This window comes from Erpetoichthys calabaricus, chromosome 8 (assembly GCF_900747795.2).
Source record: "Erpetoichthys calabaricus chromosome 8, fErpCal1.3, whole genome shotgun sequence".
Lineage (NCBI taxonomy): Eukaryota > Metazoa > Chordata > Cladistia > Polypteriformes > Polypteridae > Erpetoichthys > Erpetoichthys calabaricus.
This window is the reverse complement of record NC_041401.2, coordinates 77,288,583-77,304,991: the sequence shown is the minus strand read 5'-3', so window position 1 is coordinate 77,304,991 and position 16,409 is coordinate 77,288,583. Positions and strand designations below refer to the sequence as shown.

Below are 16,409 nucleotides of genomic sequence, written 5' to 3'. Positions count from 1 at the left end.
TAAAACTGACTTTGCTGGGGACTGATTGTGCTGAATTGTAAACCAGTGACACACCATTGTCTCTCCTGTACTTTTATGATTTTTGAGTTACTTTATTGAAGTGAGAGTGATGGGCATAAGAAGCTGTAATACAGATACTGAATCCCTTTCACTACTACTCCCTTTGTTTTACCTGAATTGTCCTGGCTGTTTGCTTCATGACACACCCTCACACCTAGTTCTCATTGCTGAACCGTCTTTAACAACTCTTCAATCAAACTCCTACTATTCATCCTTCCTTTTTTAAAACTGCTCGATCCAACATACTGGCAGCACCAGACAATCCTGAATGGTGTGTTAATTCATTATGACAGACTCACACACATTAGCATGCAGCATAATATAAGGTCACGAGTTAGTCCACATCTTTAGAATGTAAAGAGAGAAACTCATGCCGGCCTGAGGAGAACACAGATATACTAGAGTGACAGGAATGGGATTTGAACCCAGAACTCTATAGCTGGGTGGCAGCAGCTATGCCATCCACTCCTATACTCCCAGTATATAGAAACTGATAGGTTTTTCTTAAAATATCTTCTTTTGCAGCTAATGCCAATTTTACTTTAAGTAAAGTCAAAGTTAACATAAAGCAAGAGTCACTGACAGATGTGCAAATGGCATGGAGTATCAGTCTTGCATCCACACAAGGCAGTGATGGCTTGTTATATATCCAGATGTTAGAGAATGAAATCTATACAATGTGGCTTTAAAGCAGGAGCAGGAGAGGGAGAGATGTACTTGGCTGGGAGGTCAGATGCACGCACATTTGCACATGCACACAAATATTTGTGCACACACAGGCATGTATGCACAAGTCTATGACACTGTACTTGGTGGCAGTGACTTTAACAGCCACTCATGCTTTATTTTTATTTTTATTCCTAACTTTTCCACAAACAAAACTTTTCAGCAGATGAAAGCTGAAAACAATACCAAGAAAAAAAAACTGGCACTTTCATTTCTTAAAGAAAAGCAGATGTACATTTATTAAAAAAGCAATTTGCGAAGTAGGGAGGTCCTAACATTGTAGACATTTCTTGGGCCTATTATTTTTGACAAAAGATTTTCTCCAAATATTTTCTTGCATTGACAGCAAAACCTGCCAGCACACTGTGATCTAAGGTGATCTTATACATTCCTATATCTTGTATTGTAATGCTCTCAGTGATACCATTTCAGAATAAAGTATTTAAACAGTAAATAAAAATGGGTAAAAAGGGGTAGTCAGCAAGATACAGTCAGTCAGTCTCTCCCGAGGGTGGCAAACATTTGCCATTCCCCACTTCACTTGTCAGCTGGGTAACTGCTCTTTCATGACTTTCTGAAACTGTTAATTCTCTTGGAATCAGAAGTGAAGAATATTCTGCAGGACTATTCAGTTGCTTACTTTCAGATCTTTTAGGAGTGCTACGTAGAGCATGGAGATATAGTAAATGAAAAAAATGAAAAAAAATCTTTATAAGGCAATTATTATCAGAGATGCATAGCAGATTTCTATATGATTTTGCTGTAGTAAGCTACATTAGTTAGACTAATGCAATGTAGTGAGTAGCTTGACTGGCAAAAGGCTGACAGTAGTAAAGACAGCACTAAAAGTGGCCAAGGACAAGAAGGGAGCCCCCAGGAGTCCTCCAGTTGTAAAAGCAGAGTCTCTCTATTCTTCTGGAGATGGTACACTCTGCCTTGTGTTACTGTTAGGGGTCTGACAGGAAGCCTATAGAATCTTATATATGGAACTCTGTTATGCAGTACGGAAAGTAGACTTCCTGATAAGTAACTGCTGTCCTGACAAACTTTCCTGAAAATAACTCTGCCAGGGTGTAGAATCATCTGGATGGACCTAGAGAGTTTTCTGAAGAGATTGCTGCAGGGCCGTGAAAAGTATGGAAAGTCCTTTCTATGCAAAGTGAACCAAGTACAGTAGGAAAGGTTCTTGCAGTATGTGACAGTGGAGGGGGTAAGGAACTGTTGTCTTCTAGCTGATGTCTAATGGCAGGCAACCTGACAGCCTGCTGGTAGGAATCAAATAGGGATCCACCAGACAGTTATAGGAGCTGCAAGTCCCAGAGGTTTATAGGATGCTACAGGCCTCAGATTTATTTTGAAGTACTGAACCCCCCCCAGTGGAACTCTCTTCCTCAAAATACAGGATATACACAGCAGGCAGAGACATGTGTTGCAGACACTCTAAGTTCACTGGGCTGAATGGAGATACCAAAGTGATACTTTATATTAGCACATGGCTGCTGAACAATACAACCATCAGTCTCAGACATTTCAAGCTAAAATGCCTTATCTCCTACTAATTTACTCCTACTAATTTACTCCTACTAATTACTACTACTAATTTAGTACTGATTTACTTTTTACTTTTTTCCAAACACTTTAAACAAACCTCATAACTACTGTGATGCTGTTTAGCCTTTTCCCAAAGTCATGAAGCACCTGTGCTGTCTTAAAGCTCAGACACAAATGAGAAGGCCAGCATGAACAGCCTGCAGGAGGGTGATTGGATGGACACATCTGACTGACCTAAAGGTAGTTTGAAGAAATAAGAAAAGACAGCAATCAGTGACACACCTCTAACATGTGTGAGTTGAAATATTTAAATGATTTAAAGGAACTGGCAAGACTAGAGCAAAAGAATAGGCTGAAGATTGTCAGTTCAGAGCAGTATAACAGAGACTAAATAATGAAGCAGGAACATTACCAAAATATAAACACAAGGGTCAACAGTAACACTTAACAACAGGCAAAGGTCCTCATGGGAGTCCAAGGATTCAGAACACTCACTAACTGGCCACTGAAATGTGGCTACATGCTCTCTTATAAATACACATTCCTGGCCTATCATATGACTGCCCAATAATGGATGTGGCTGGGCAACTCAGAATGAGAGCTTGAGCCAAGAGCAAGTCACAAGTGAAGACCACTGCCAAAATCATTTAGCGTGTTGAAAGTAGGGGAATGGGCATGGCTCAGACATGTCAGTGTGACAAAAAGCACTTTGAAGGTTTCTGTCCAACTTTACTACTCATAGGGTTTTGCTTTGATGCATACAATTTACACAGAAAATCCTTTTCACTTGAATACTGAAGTAAAAGGCATCCTTTAGGTTTATGTGTGGCACACACACTGGACAAGGATAAGGTTATGTACATCTCTGTATTTTACTGTTATGCTCCCAAGACACACATATACCCATGTCCATATGGACGTATGGAGTGAGGATCTAGAGGACTGTGGAGCTGACAAGTGGTGATGTAATGCAGAGCAACAGATGAAGGAGTCTCTGGGTTTAATTATGACAGCTAAATGTGATTTTGAGAAACACAATATGTTCCTGTCACATGGCTTTATAATGTCCATCCACCACTTTCTGCAACAGAGATAAATATACAAGTGATTTTGGCTACAAACCTTTGACTCTAACATTGCTTCAAGTGATCACACAGAATGAACCACAGCAGAATACAACAGAAGCTAGTCTGGTCCCTCAAAGAATTTGCATGCAATGAGCCATTTGAATCACTTTTTTGTTTCAATTTAAGAACATAAATAAAGTGCCATTTTGTTTTAACAACACCTGGAACACATTAGAATCTTTCCATCTGCGTCACAGAACCTAAAGTATTTTAGAAATTATGCATCAGTGGCATGACATCTGAAGTATTTTAGAAGCTGTATATTAACTTAATAACACCTGAAATGCTTTAGGTATGAGGCCTTAATGGATTTGTGTTTAGTATCTGCTTAAGAAAGGGAATGAAGACTATTAATGCAGCAATAAACTCAGTGGAGGAAGGAACTTAAAACACATTGCTCTTTTAAATTACATGTAGATATAACAATGTTCCACAGGAAATGTGAATCAATACAATACCAACATATTATTGTTTTAGTGTCACATTTATTATAGAAAGTTACTTGATATAAAAATGTCATTTACTGCAGCTATTCCTTAATAGAAATGTCACGACATGAAGTATATTAGCCTTTAGTTTTTAAGTACTCTTATGACATACAAAAGTAAATTAAGATAATATATATATAAAATAAGTTCTAAAGCATTTGTACAGTTATATATTAGTGTCATGAGAATGCCATCAACTAACTTGTACAGTATGAGCTGTAAAGTACTTATGCAGAAACACTGCAACACTCCACCAGTGTTATACACTCAATGATCCAAGCAGGGGTCATATTTTATTAGAAACACGTGTAAGTCATGAACTAGTATTTTGCATTTTCATGTTATCTAATACATTTTCATCAGTCATGACACTGGACATTTTTTATAAACCCAAATGTATTTTACGGCTTTTTCGGTCATGGCGCTAATTATATTTGTTACTATAGTGTATTTCTCAAATGTCAGACCAACATTTGATGCACACTTAATGTGATTTGCAAGGCTTTCAATCAAAGTTGAGATACCAGGTATATTTCACAAGTTTTATATTAAGAGCTCTTTCATAAAGGAATTTCAATTTAATTTCATAACACCTTGAGTAATTTAAAAGCTTTATTTTCCTATTGTGACACCAAAGGTAAGTATGAAACATTTTATTATATGTTTGTATTTCACATATTATATCAATGTTATGGCATTTTCTCAATTTTATGGCTTTTTTATGAACACCATAATGCCAAACAAAGTCCATAAGCTTCAGAATAAGATGTATTTACCAACTAAAGATCAATCTCATTCCACCTAACATAATTTATAAACATGATACCAGTGTTGTAACACTGAACATACGCTGAAGCTGACAAAGGTAGTGAAAGGCTGCGTCACACCTGATGAGGACTATGCAGCCCTGTGTCTCTAACATTCTTTTCAATGGAAAGAACCTCTGCCTATTTTTCCTATATTTTGTAAGTTCTTCATTACTATATTTTCACCAAATACGTTTCAGAAACTTTATGTTATGCATTTTTCAAATGTTATATAAATCATATTTTATATATTTTTAACATTTTTAATAGTTGTTATGACACCCAACATGCTTTACATACTTTATATTAAGGAAGCTTTCCCATATTTTGTAAAACATTAAATAAAGTGTCATGACATCGATTAAAAGGTTTTTGAATACACTGAATCAAATCTTACAAGCTTTACAATATGGTATACTTCAAACACTTTATTTCTTAACAACTAATATTTTTTAAATATTTATATTACAGTGTATTTCACAAACTTGAAATCAACATCAATATACTTCTTTACAATTCTGGACCTGTAATGTACTGTATTTTTGGCTATTTTGCAAATGACAGATCAGTGCCACACCAGCTAATGTATTTTATAAACTTTGACTTAATATCAAGGCACAATGTGTATTATTGAACTTTATAAAGTGTATTTTTCAATTTCTACCTTAATGCCAGGGCATTATGATACTTAATGTATCTTCTTGTTCTTGATGCCTAATATATCCAGCAATGTTTCTATCAAAGTGTTCCACACAAACTTTGCATCTGTGCAACTTTGTAATGGAAATGTGGAAACAGAAAATGAATGGAGAAGGGGATGGATGAATATAACAATGTCATGATTGCTAATGCATTTTTCTAGCAGCCTAGATGTTTATCATCAGTATCAAAGCACCTAATGAATATATATATTTATAAAGTAATTCTAAAAATTGAATTTTTGAGCAACCTGTTATCTCTCTAACTAGTACTAATGTATTTTAATGTATTTCTCAATAATATAATCCCATAAATTTTCACATAGAGGTGCATCAATATTAAAGATCCTTGAACATTTGGAAAATAACACCAATTTCACATCATTTTAAATTTTTTGCAAATTCTGCATTATTGTCATTACATGCACTATATTTTAGAGAATATAGCTAATTTGTAATATACCATAAACATTTTAGAAACTTTGATGCCTGAGGAAATGTTGTTTATTTATTTGATGCCCATTGTGTGGTAAAAGCTGAGCTGCTGACTCAAGAAAATGTACTTAGTTGTCGGAAGGAACAACAAGATAACCAGTTGGCTCCTGTAGTGAAGTTTCTCCTACATGTATTATAGCCCTGTATCAAAGACGGCTTTTAAATCTACTTTTACATTATTTATATATAATAAAGGAGCAACAGTCACTGGTCCTACTCAGTAGTCATTCTAACACCGAAATTGAGAAGACAATTTTTCAAAATTATTTTCACTTTCATTCTAATTTTTCATGTTATTGACTCTGAATTTAACGGCACTCAGGGAATTTATTTCCTTATTTCCTTTTATTTTTTCCTGACGTAACCAAAAGTTTGAACCATCTGGATCACAGAATAACATCAGTAAAAGTTAAATAACTACCTACTGCACCCTCACTCATTGCTTTCTCACAGCTGTGGACATACCTCCTTGCAGTGTGGGCCGGTACAGAGCCAAGAGTAGGAATCCATGAAGGATGGACGCTGCCTTTCTGCTTGCCATCTTGTTACTAAATGCCCCAGACCTGTTACAACCAGCTGGTTTTATCCTCAGCTCGCTAATTACCTCTCACCAGTTTACAAAGGGAAAAAAAAAAAAAAAAAAAAAAGGAAAACACAAGTTGAAAGACAGTGGACGCTACGTAATTAAGAAAGGACGAAGACGCTTGCTTCTATGGTTCATTGCACTTTTTTTCCCTTTAGTCTGCCGTTGCTGTTTTTATTCTGGTCATTCCTGCCAAAAGAACAGCACCGACTGCCAAAAAAGACCCCCCTTTCACATAGCCCCCTCCCTCACTCCACCCCCTTCTTCAGGCAGTTCTGTCTGCCAGACCTTTCTGCATGAATTTGAAGGGAAAGGAAGCTAAACAAGCCAGATAAGGCAATTAGATTTTTGAAGAAGAAGTCTGCGTTAGATTTGAAGCCAATAGAAAATCCAAAATGTCTCAAACACGCGGTTTTACTGCCAGTGCAATCAGAGATGGAGGCTGAAGATGAAAACTGTCCTGTCTGTGTGCACCTGACCTCCCTCTGTCCATGCTGATGGACACTTGATAAGTCAGTAGAAGAGTAGGGCTTTGCTGCAAGTACATTCTATTAGAAGGCTCATGCTTGGAGTAAATTCTGACTTGCACACTAGCAATCCTAATATAGGAAACTCATTCAGCTCTTCATTCACAAGTAAAGAAGAAAGAGAGAGGGGAAAAAGAGACCAAAGTTCAGCCTCCCACTATTCTTCACAGGCCTGTTCCTAGTTCTTCACTGAGGAGAACTCAAACTTAATTAAAAATCCCATCCCAGGGAGATCCAAGTTTATAACTCAGGATTGCATCACAATCCATCCATTTTATGAAGTCACTTTTATTAATCTTTGGGTGCCATAATGCATTTTCACAGTTATTTGTTATTTTTCCTGTACACTTTGACATTTTTGGCATTTGGCAGACTGGTCATTTCTATTACATAAGCACTGTTACTATACAGAAGCATGCTAACACCAGTGTATGATGCTACTAATTTGGATGTAATAAGATCAAAAGCACAGCATGCAGTCATATCTTCACTTGTCTACCTTTTTTGTTGCAAATTAAGAAAGGCTTAGTTAGACAGTGGACTGCTCAGTGGTAAGACCAACTGTGATTATGAGCTGAAATCAGTCTTTGGCTGTTTTCTTGATATTAAGTCTGGTTTGGCTTTTGGTTTGATGCATTAGTCCCATTTGACTTTCTGGCTGTTGAATTGAATGTTGATTTTGCTTAGCTCTGCTACTTAAACAATAATTACCTATCTTTCAACAAAGAAATAAAGCAAAATAACTATCTTTCAGTTGTTTAGGTAGTGATTGCAGGAGTTGAAGTCTATTTCTGAAATGACAGGTGCATGGCAGAACATGGAGTGCCAGTCCACGAAAGGCTACAATGTGCTTTAAAAACCCATTTTAAATCAACCATTTAACATCCTCCTCTTTGGAATGTAGGAAAGAACAAAGAAATCCTAAGAAAATATATATTAATACAATGCATATTTGCAGACTCCACACAGATACTAATCAGGTTATTATACTATAGTCACTGGAGTTACAAGGCAGCCACCCTGACCACTGCATCACAGTGCTACCCAATGTTGGGACGAATGTGAACTGTCATAGATTGATTAAGAGGAGCAGTGGACATCAAAGGTTTAAGATAACACCCTAAGCAGGTATAGAAAATAGACAGAAGCACCACACGTTACCCCAAATGTGAATCAGCATGCTGGGTTTGCTTTATTAAACACAAGGAATATCTGTCCTACCCTTTGCTGACACCACTTCTTGATGAACTGGGTTGTGATATTAAACATTAAAAATTTAAGAAAAAGCAACTGATTGCACAAAAAAATGAAAATGGAATCTGAAGAGCTTCAACAAGTGTTCATTTCAGTTCCTGGCATACAGCTGTTGTGGTCCTTACTCAGATTGGCCATGGTGTTATATCAAGGATGGAGTCACTTGGCTCTCATTGGTCCAAAATGGCATACTTGCATGTTCTGGAATTTTGTAATTCAGTTCATTGTTCTTTCTTCACGTTGTGTCCAGATGAGCTTATATTGGCTCTAGTCTGCTGGTTATCTTGAAATGAATCAATTGGGTCTGACACTGTTAAGCTGTACTGTCATAGACTCACACCATGAAGCATCTCAGTTTGCAGATTTGAACTGTAATGAGCTGCCAGTGGTCAGCTCCAAACCTACAACATCTGGTTTAGAAGCAGTCTCCTTACAGTGTGAGCTAATAGGAAAACTCCTTGCATTGGCTGCACAGAGAGTGTTTCTAAGCGCTGTAAACAGAGCATTTCCTGGTGATATCAGCTGACCTCTCTTCTCTTTCAGCTTCCACCATTTCTGGGCAACCATGCCACTACATAAGGTATGCTGTAATCGTATTTCTTTTGACTCTCATCACCTTTTCCACTTACAGAGGTACTAATACTGGTACTGGGTTTGATTCCTTTGTGCTACTGGCTCAAAAATCAGCCTTTAATTTCAAATTGTTCTGATCCCATTAAGTTTTAAGGATAGTTTTCTCTCTTGTCCTTTGTACTCAGTGTTTACTCTGTGTACCTAATTTCTGCTTTGTATGAGGAGCGATTACATCATGAAAGAAAACATTAAAAAACAAAGTGCAGAGCGCGAAAAAGATAGACAAGCTGGAATGTTGAATGAACAAAGGCAAAAAGAACCACAAAGGATGAGGCATGTCAGGGCTGGCATATCCGGTGACCAGTGGTTCAAAAACAGGGCTGAAACAAACTGCTGCTCGCATTGCCACCACTTATCACCTTGCCTTCAATGTTCCCACCAATGAAACTATTGTTATCAGTGATAGCTGTGGACCTTTAAAAAATCTTGCGGTGGAAAGCATTTTGTTGTGGACCCAGCACACGGTGAGGGATTTACACAGTGCTCTCAAAGGGAAAAGTAATTCTACAGCCCATTCAATCAGAGAAATTCATCCACCAGTTAATAACTTGTCTCCATTACCTTGTCTTGGTTTACAACACATGCTACAACATCTGTCAGGTGTTTTTTTCACTAAATTAGGCAAAATGTCATTCTCCAAGATAAAGCATGAGTGATTATAAAAAGTGGGCTTTACTGACTTTTGCGATTTCAAACTAATCTACAGGTCTGCTAGCGGAAACAGGTTTCCAGACCCCTCTAACTACAGCCCAATTTAGATCCTGACAGTCTTTTTTTGACTTCATCCTCAAAGAATGAGAACTTCTTATGGCAGTTCTGCTCAGACGCGAGAAATTAAGAAATCTTTACATGTTTGGCCAGACTGTTTTTCCTAAAAATAAAGACATGCATTTCTGAAGAGTCTGTCTTAGCTTTTGTAATATTTACTTGACTGTTTAATAAGAGATTTTTCATGGAGCTCCACCATTAATGGGATATATGAATTCCAAACAGTAGAAACACCCTTGGGACATTTTTCTGTGTAGCATACTTTCACACTGGGGAGGGGAGAGGTTAATCACACTTATCCAGGCCCCTGTCTCCTGTCTCCAAGGCCAAATCATGCTGTCAAGATCATAATATACAATCTTTTGTGGTGGACTAGTCCCATTCTGGACATTTGCAAGTGCAAGTTTTTATTTGAGATAAATAAGGGCTGATTAGTTGTAGATAATTGGAAAGATTAAATTTTGAAACAAAATGGTGAAATCATAGTAGAGATAAAGACCAAATGACATTGTGGAATTAAGTGGGAACATTATCCTTAAGAGGCTGAACTATAAAAAATACTGAAGGTTTAAGTGCAAAATAAACAGAAAAATAAGGGACATGCTGATCATATCAAGTGGGAAACATATGAGAGATAGTAAAGCATATGATACCTAGAACTTACTACTACTAAATCTGATATTGGAAAATTAATTAACTGGAACCAAAATAAGTATTTAGGATCAACAGAAGTTAAAACAAAGGTGTAACTGGGAGCTAACATCACTCAGAAAACTGTCAAGGCACAGATAGACAAGAACTAGGTGAAAATTAAAATAACTGATATATTGTTTATTGTTACTAGTGTTGATTAGTGAAATTTGACAAAGTGTTTTTTGTAGCCAATGCCCTGTGTATTTACCCGAGACCTTGTTTGCCAGATTTTTCTGTGAAATCACCTTACAGCTGGATTAGTTGAACATTTTTCCCATCACCCCACAATACTTTGTAAGGCTAGAGTGACATCACAAAGTTGTGGCAACCATGCTCATAACTTTCATGTATGCTTAATGTAAGATCATTGCTGAGCATAGAACTCTAGACTTTCATCCTGCAAAATAAAAACAAAAAACAAAAAAAAAACCTTGCAGTATTTGCATTTGAGGGGTATATTAGCTGACCTTAGTGAGAATATTATAAATACTGCCAATGGATATATAATACTGACACAGTACTGCTTGGCTAATTTGCATGCATAATTAGCCATGTGCTAGGGCTACAATTCAAAACAAACATTAAAGGAGCCCTCCCACTCCCTGAGAAAGAAAACAAATGTCACAGGGTAATAATAATAACGAAAGGCTTATTACTGTTTGCAAGACATTTCTGTCTTCTTCATGGTAGAAAAAAGTGCAAAACATGTGCAAAGAAATTGGAAACAAAAACGAAAGTGCTGTGACTTAAAAACATAGGAACAAGCCAGTCTCACACTTTGCTAGTTTGTGGCCGTTTATTGCATTTTGTTTGTGGTATTGTTGTGTCTGTGTCTTTTGTTGTTTGAGGCATGGTAGTGCAGTGGTTAGCACTGCTTCCACACAATTTGGTCACATTTTTGGCCACAATAAATAGTCCAAAATAGTTGGCAGATACTTTAAAACACCATTACACTATTATAAGCCACTAAAAGTAATTCAGTTCCTCCTTCCCCATTGACTTCAATACATTTTACCAACTTCAGCAAAATACCCAGATATTTCTGTGATTTTGCAGTACTCCCCATGGTTCACTCATCACTAATTGTTATGGTTACGAAAGAAAACAAAATGTTTCCTAAAGAACAAAATATGCTATTGAGTCTACTTGCAGTTGCAGTGACAGGGATGTTTTATTTTAAAAGAAACAGCTAATGGTGCAGACCTATCTGGTTCTGCTATAGCTTTGAGTAAAGGAGTTATATCTGTTTTTATTCTAAAACACACAAGGGTTTTTATAACCCACCTACCCATATGTGCTCAGCGGCCTACCTAACTTAACAAAAGAATGCATGAATTGTAACAAGAAATATGAAAACAAAACAAGGAAATGGAATATTCAGAAAGAATACATAAAGAAAGAAACCTCCAAAAAATGCAAAGGATAACCTCACAAAAAAGCCCACCTTTATTGAAAAAAAAATCTGAAAATGTGGGGTTTACAACCCATTTTTACAAGAGCAAATATGAAGTCAACAGCCAGAAATTATATAATTGTAACCGCAGCACTACAATAGCTTACCAGAAAAATTTAATAAAATAAATAAATATTATTTAAAATTAAAAACTTGTTTCATTAGCTACAGAACTTGACAGCTATTGCATGTGGGCAGCTGATACTACAAGAAAAGTTCAAAGAACATTCTGTTTTTTTTTAAAAGTAGACTGTTAGGTACTGTTCAGATCTTTCAGTTAAATGACTTTTTTCACATGATGTTACCTTTGTAAGTGTAAAGATTGTGTTTAAAGATGTCTGACAGAAGCCCAGATCACTGACATATTGCAGAATATCAAATACTCTGTGTAATTCCAGTGAAAAACTTCTTAATTAATACAATCCGACTGCAAGCAGTTGTGGAAAACCACTGGCATACATAATGAAGCCTGGAAGAAACCTGAAGTACGGTCCTGCTGGAGACACATTTGGAGAATAACTTTAAACCAAACTGTGACACTTTCAGGGAACATTGCTTCATAATGACAGTTCTGTTCATCTTCTTTATATTTATCAATGCCAGGACCTTTGCTCTTTGTGGCATGACATTTAAAGCAAAGGGATGCTTGTGCAAAGCTGACACGATAACATAGGGCCTTTTTAATCTAATGAATGTCAGAGACCCAGGGAATATACTTATGAGCAGATTCGTGAAGAATGATGTGTTCTAGAAATATGAGTTTCATTTCATCACCACTGCAGCAATTCTTGGGTCAGTGCCTCATGCTTTTTCTGTAGCTCTTACTTTAAAAGGCTCAAATGGAGTGGGTTACATTCCTATATGTCTGTATATACAATAAAACTGGACTGGGATAAAACAGGATACAGACACCACTGGAACAAAGCAGTAAAGATTTTGGCCAATCCACAGTTTACGTAATAACCATAATGGGAACAGCCACTTGGGAGGGTGGTATGCAAGACACCTTTCTGTGCTTGTACTAAAGTAACAGATATAGACTGCAGTTGACAGACAAATATAAAGACACACTTACAGAGCCACATCAGAAACAGATGTTCAGACTACTTAGCGCATTGCAGTAATGAGTGAATTACAGAAAACTACATAAACGTGCAAAGCTTTCACCCCAATTTCCAAAGCAATAATATCTAAATGATTACTGAATATCAGTCTTTGAGACCAATTCCTGAAAATGAGTAAAGGTAGATAAACCATTCCAGAGTCTGGGGATCTCTAAACAAAATAATAATTAATATTTCACATGCTATCCAGGTGTAACACTGGCTGGACCAATCTGAGGATCAATAAAATACAGTGTCAGGAATGGGCTTGGTTTCTCTGCTTAGTCCTTCCTTACACCTGCATTTTTGCCTCTGGTCTCTTCCATCTTGGTCTGTTTTGTAGCAAGACTTGTCCATAATGGAGGGACTCGGAGAGTCTGAGACAGTGGCTTCACTTGAGCATTGTACTGTATTTATTACTGAAATGACAGCCCATCCCTAACTTTCTTGTGCAAAAAACATGTATAAAAAGGATTGGGAAAGAACTCATTCCTGACACACAGCTTCCCACAGTATGATAACAAGAAAATAAACATAATTAAAGGAATGTCCTACCCAGTAGAATCAGACCTTGCACATCTTCCATCTCTGTCAAATGACTAGGGGGCTCCGCCCCCTGCTCGCTTCGCTCGCGTTGCAACCCCTGGTGTTGGGTAATTACAAATAGCATGATGTATGTATGAGATATAGCATAGTGTGAAGGTGTAGATGATGCATATAGGAAGCAAAGAATAAACTGCATGGCACAGTGTAAAGATTTATTGGAAAATTTCCTTGTACACAACATTAGTAGTAAAGATGGTGTATTGTCCTTGAATGAGTTTTCGTTGGCATGGATCATTTATAACCTTAACTATAACGTCAGATGAACGTCGAACTCGTGAGAAGGCCACATAAAGTTGTCCATGTCCAAAAACGGGCTCAGAGAGGTAGATGCCAACCTTGTACATGGTTTGTCCTTGTGATTTGTTGATGGTCATGGCAAATGCAGGTTTAATGGGGAACTGTTGCCGTTTAAGTGTAAAAGGTAATTCTAGGTCAGAACTTGGAAGGTCAATTCTAGGAATCAGAACAGTATTGTTAGCATGTGATCCTGTAAGAACTTTTGCTTCAATAACATTGTGTGTCATGGTGTTGACGACTAAACGTGTACCATTGCATAAACCTTGTTTAGTGTTAAGGTTTCTTAATATCATGATTATTGTTCCGATATTAAGGTTAAGATTGTGTTGTGGTAATCTGGCTGGGTTAATAGTGTTCAAATATTGTAAGGGGAAATTAAGATGGTCATTGTCGTCATCAGAGTCAACTTTGTCAGAGCTTAGAAAGAGCTGTGCCTCTCCAGGGAGTAATGCAATGACTTGGTTATTTATGTGATCAACATTAATATTTTTCGGACATAATATAGTCCGTTGTGTTAAAAGGGGTATTTGGTCTAATGAGATTGTTGTTCCAAATATCTCCGTAACTAAGTCGTCGCAGATAAAGGTTTGAGGAATTGTAATAATATCTGGGTGAAGTCCATCTGTATTGGTGAGTGTCCCATCTCCCAGTTGTAATAACCAATTGTTATATTCTGGATCTGGACATCGCATGTTTTGTACCAATTGTATCTTTTGAAAGCAATGCTAAATGTCCGCGTATTTTAAGGTGGACTGAACAATAGCTGAGCGCATGGCATTTGGAACAATAGCTAAGCACTGTCTAAAATCTCCTCCTAATAAAAGTACCTTTACCCCAAAGGGAATATTATTATTCATCAACGTTTGTAGAAGTTTATCAATGGTGTTGAGTAAGTGACTGGCCCGTTTCACTGTTAGGCGGGGATAATCTGATTCAAATATGTTGTGTTGTCCGTATGTGTTGGGTTTTTGTATGATCTCGAGTGTTCGTTTTTGGTTGCTCTTCCGTTTTTGAGCCTCAATCTCGGGCTCGATGGGTGACCATGTGTGGAGTCCGTAGTCTGTCCCGTTTCACTTTGGGGTGTGTGTCTGACTCCTCTTTTTTGTGTGATATGGGCGCGTTGCCTCATTTCTTATTTCTGTTAGTGGAGGGGTGCTTTGTGTCTCATTTCTTATTTATGTTAGTGTGTGAAATCCGTAGTCTGTCCCGTTTCGTGTGCTATGGGCTTTGTGTGGCGCTTGCGTGTGACTCCTTGTTTTTGTGTGCTAGGGGCGCGTTGCCTCATTATTTATTTCTGTTAGTGGAGGGGGGCTTTGTGTGTCGTGGGTCTGAATCCTCCTTTTTGTGTACGTCCTGTTTCGTGTGCTATGTCCGTAGTCTGTCCCGTTTCGTGTGCTATGGGCTTCGTGTGGCGCTGTGTGCCATGGGTTTGTGTGGCGCCTGCGTCTGACTCCTTTTTTTTGTGTGCTATGGGCGCGGCGCCTCATTTCTTATTTTCCGTTGCTTGGAGGGGGGCTTTGTGTGGCGCCTGCGCACTACGTCTTTTGCGTCCACGGCCCATGTCCCTGCGTCCATATCCGGTTTACCATTCTCGTTTAGTAATATGGATACTTAGTTTAACACGATTCCAAACAATACCTAAAGAACACAGCTTTCATGTTAGACTCAGTTCACCTTATTATGTCTCTCAAAATGACTACAACTATACTTTGTCCAGCCCATTAACATCAGTACCGGAAAGTGAACAGTCAGAACATGCACTCAACATTCATAACTGTCTCTGAGGAAAAGAGATCTTGGTTGATATAAAAATGTTATGCAGCTTTCTATTCGATTAAAGCAGCAATCTGAAGAAGCCCACAGTCAAGAGCCTTCTTTAGAGCAAGTGCTTACAAACAATTATTGGTCTTTGTCAAAAAATATCAGGAAATATTCAGAAACTACTCAAAAGGACCACTTACTGTGACGCAGACGTGTTGAAGGGTTAATGTAAGCGCCTGAACTGACCAGAAGACAGCAACGTAAGGCAAAAATCATAGTCAAAAAGTAAAATCTAGGTCACAGCCAAAAAAGACCATCAGGAAGGCAATGAAAACCAAGGAATCAAAATGAAAAAGAGACATAGACAGGGGTGTGTGAATATATGCCTTGTGAACCTGGGTTGGTTTCTGTCTTTTAGCACTACTAGGAAAGGCTTTGCTCCACTGCAACCTCATATTGGAATAAGCAAGTCTGGATAAGGTACCTTTCTATTTCTTGGTCTGGTGCTTTTGGGTAGGATCTACTTCCCTCAATATTTTTAATTACCTCAAACTGGCATACAGCAGTGCTTTCTCTTCCTTTTTTCTTACTATTATGTTTTCTAGGCAACAATCCCACAACTTGAGCCATTTTTGTGGAGGTCCTCCTAACTGGGTACACCATCACAAAAATATAAATGATGCCATGCTACCTCACAGCTCCAGAGATCTTGATTTATTTCCTAGCATAATCATTGTTATTCATTAGTTTAATTTGTTTATTCTTCCACTGCCCATATCA

The 16,409-nt window shown here is 37.6% G+C and overlaps 2 protein-coding genes across 5 annotated transcripts in view; both read right to left on the bottom strand.

Annotated features, from left to right (window-relative positions):
• Window positions 1-6,731, bottom strand: part of elna (elastin a) — an 81,976-nt gene extending 75,245 nt beyond the window's left edge. For 3 of the 4 annotated variants that reach the window (XM_051930726.1, XM_051930727.1, XM_051930728.1), the window contains exon 1: window positions 6,417-6,727. In XM_051930726.1, coding sequence (XP_051786686.1) covers window positions 6,417-6,492 — 76 coding nt within the window. In that variant the 5' untranslated portion in view covers window positions 6,493-6,727. Of the gene's footprint in view, window positions 1-6,416 lie in introns of all 4 variants that reach the window. The other variant, XM_051930729.1, reaches the window with a different exon arrangement.
• The window catches only part of cct6a (chaperonin containing TCP1, subunit 6A (zeta 1)), a 679,017-nt gene that overhangs the window by 6,282 nt on the left and 656,326 nt on the right, over window positions 1-16,409 (bottom strand). The window lies entirely within an intron of this gene.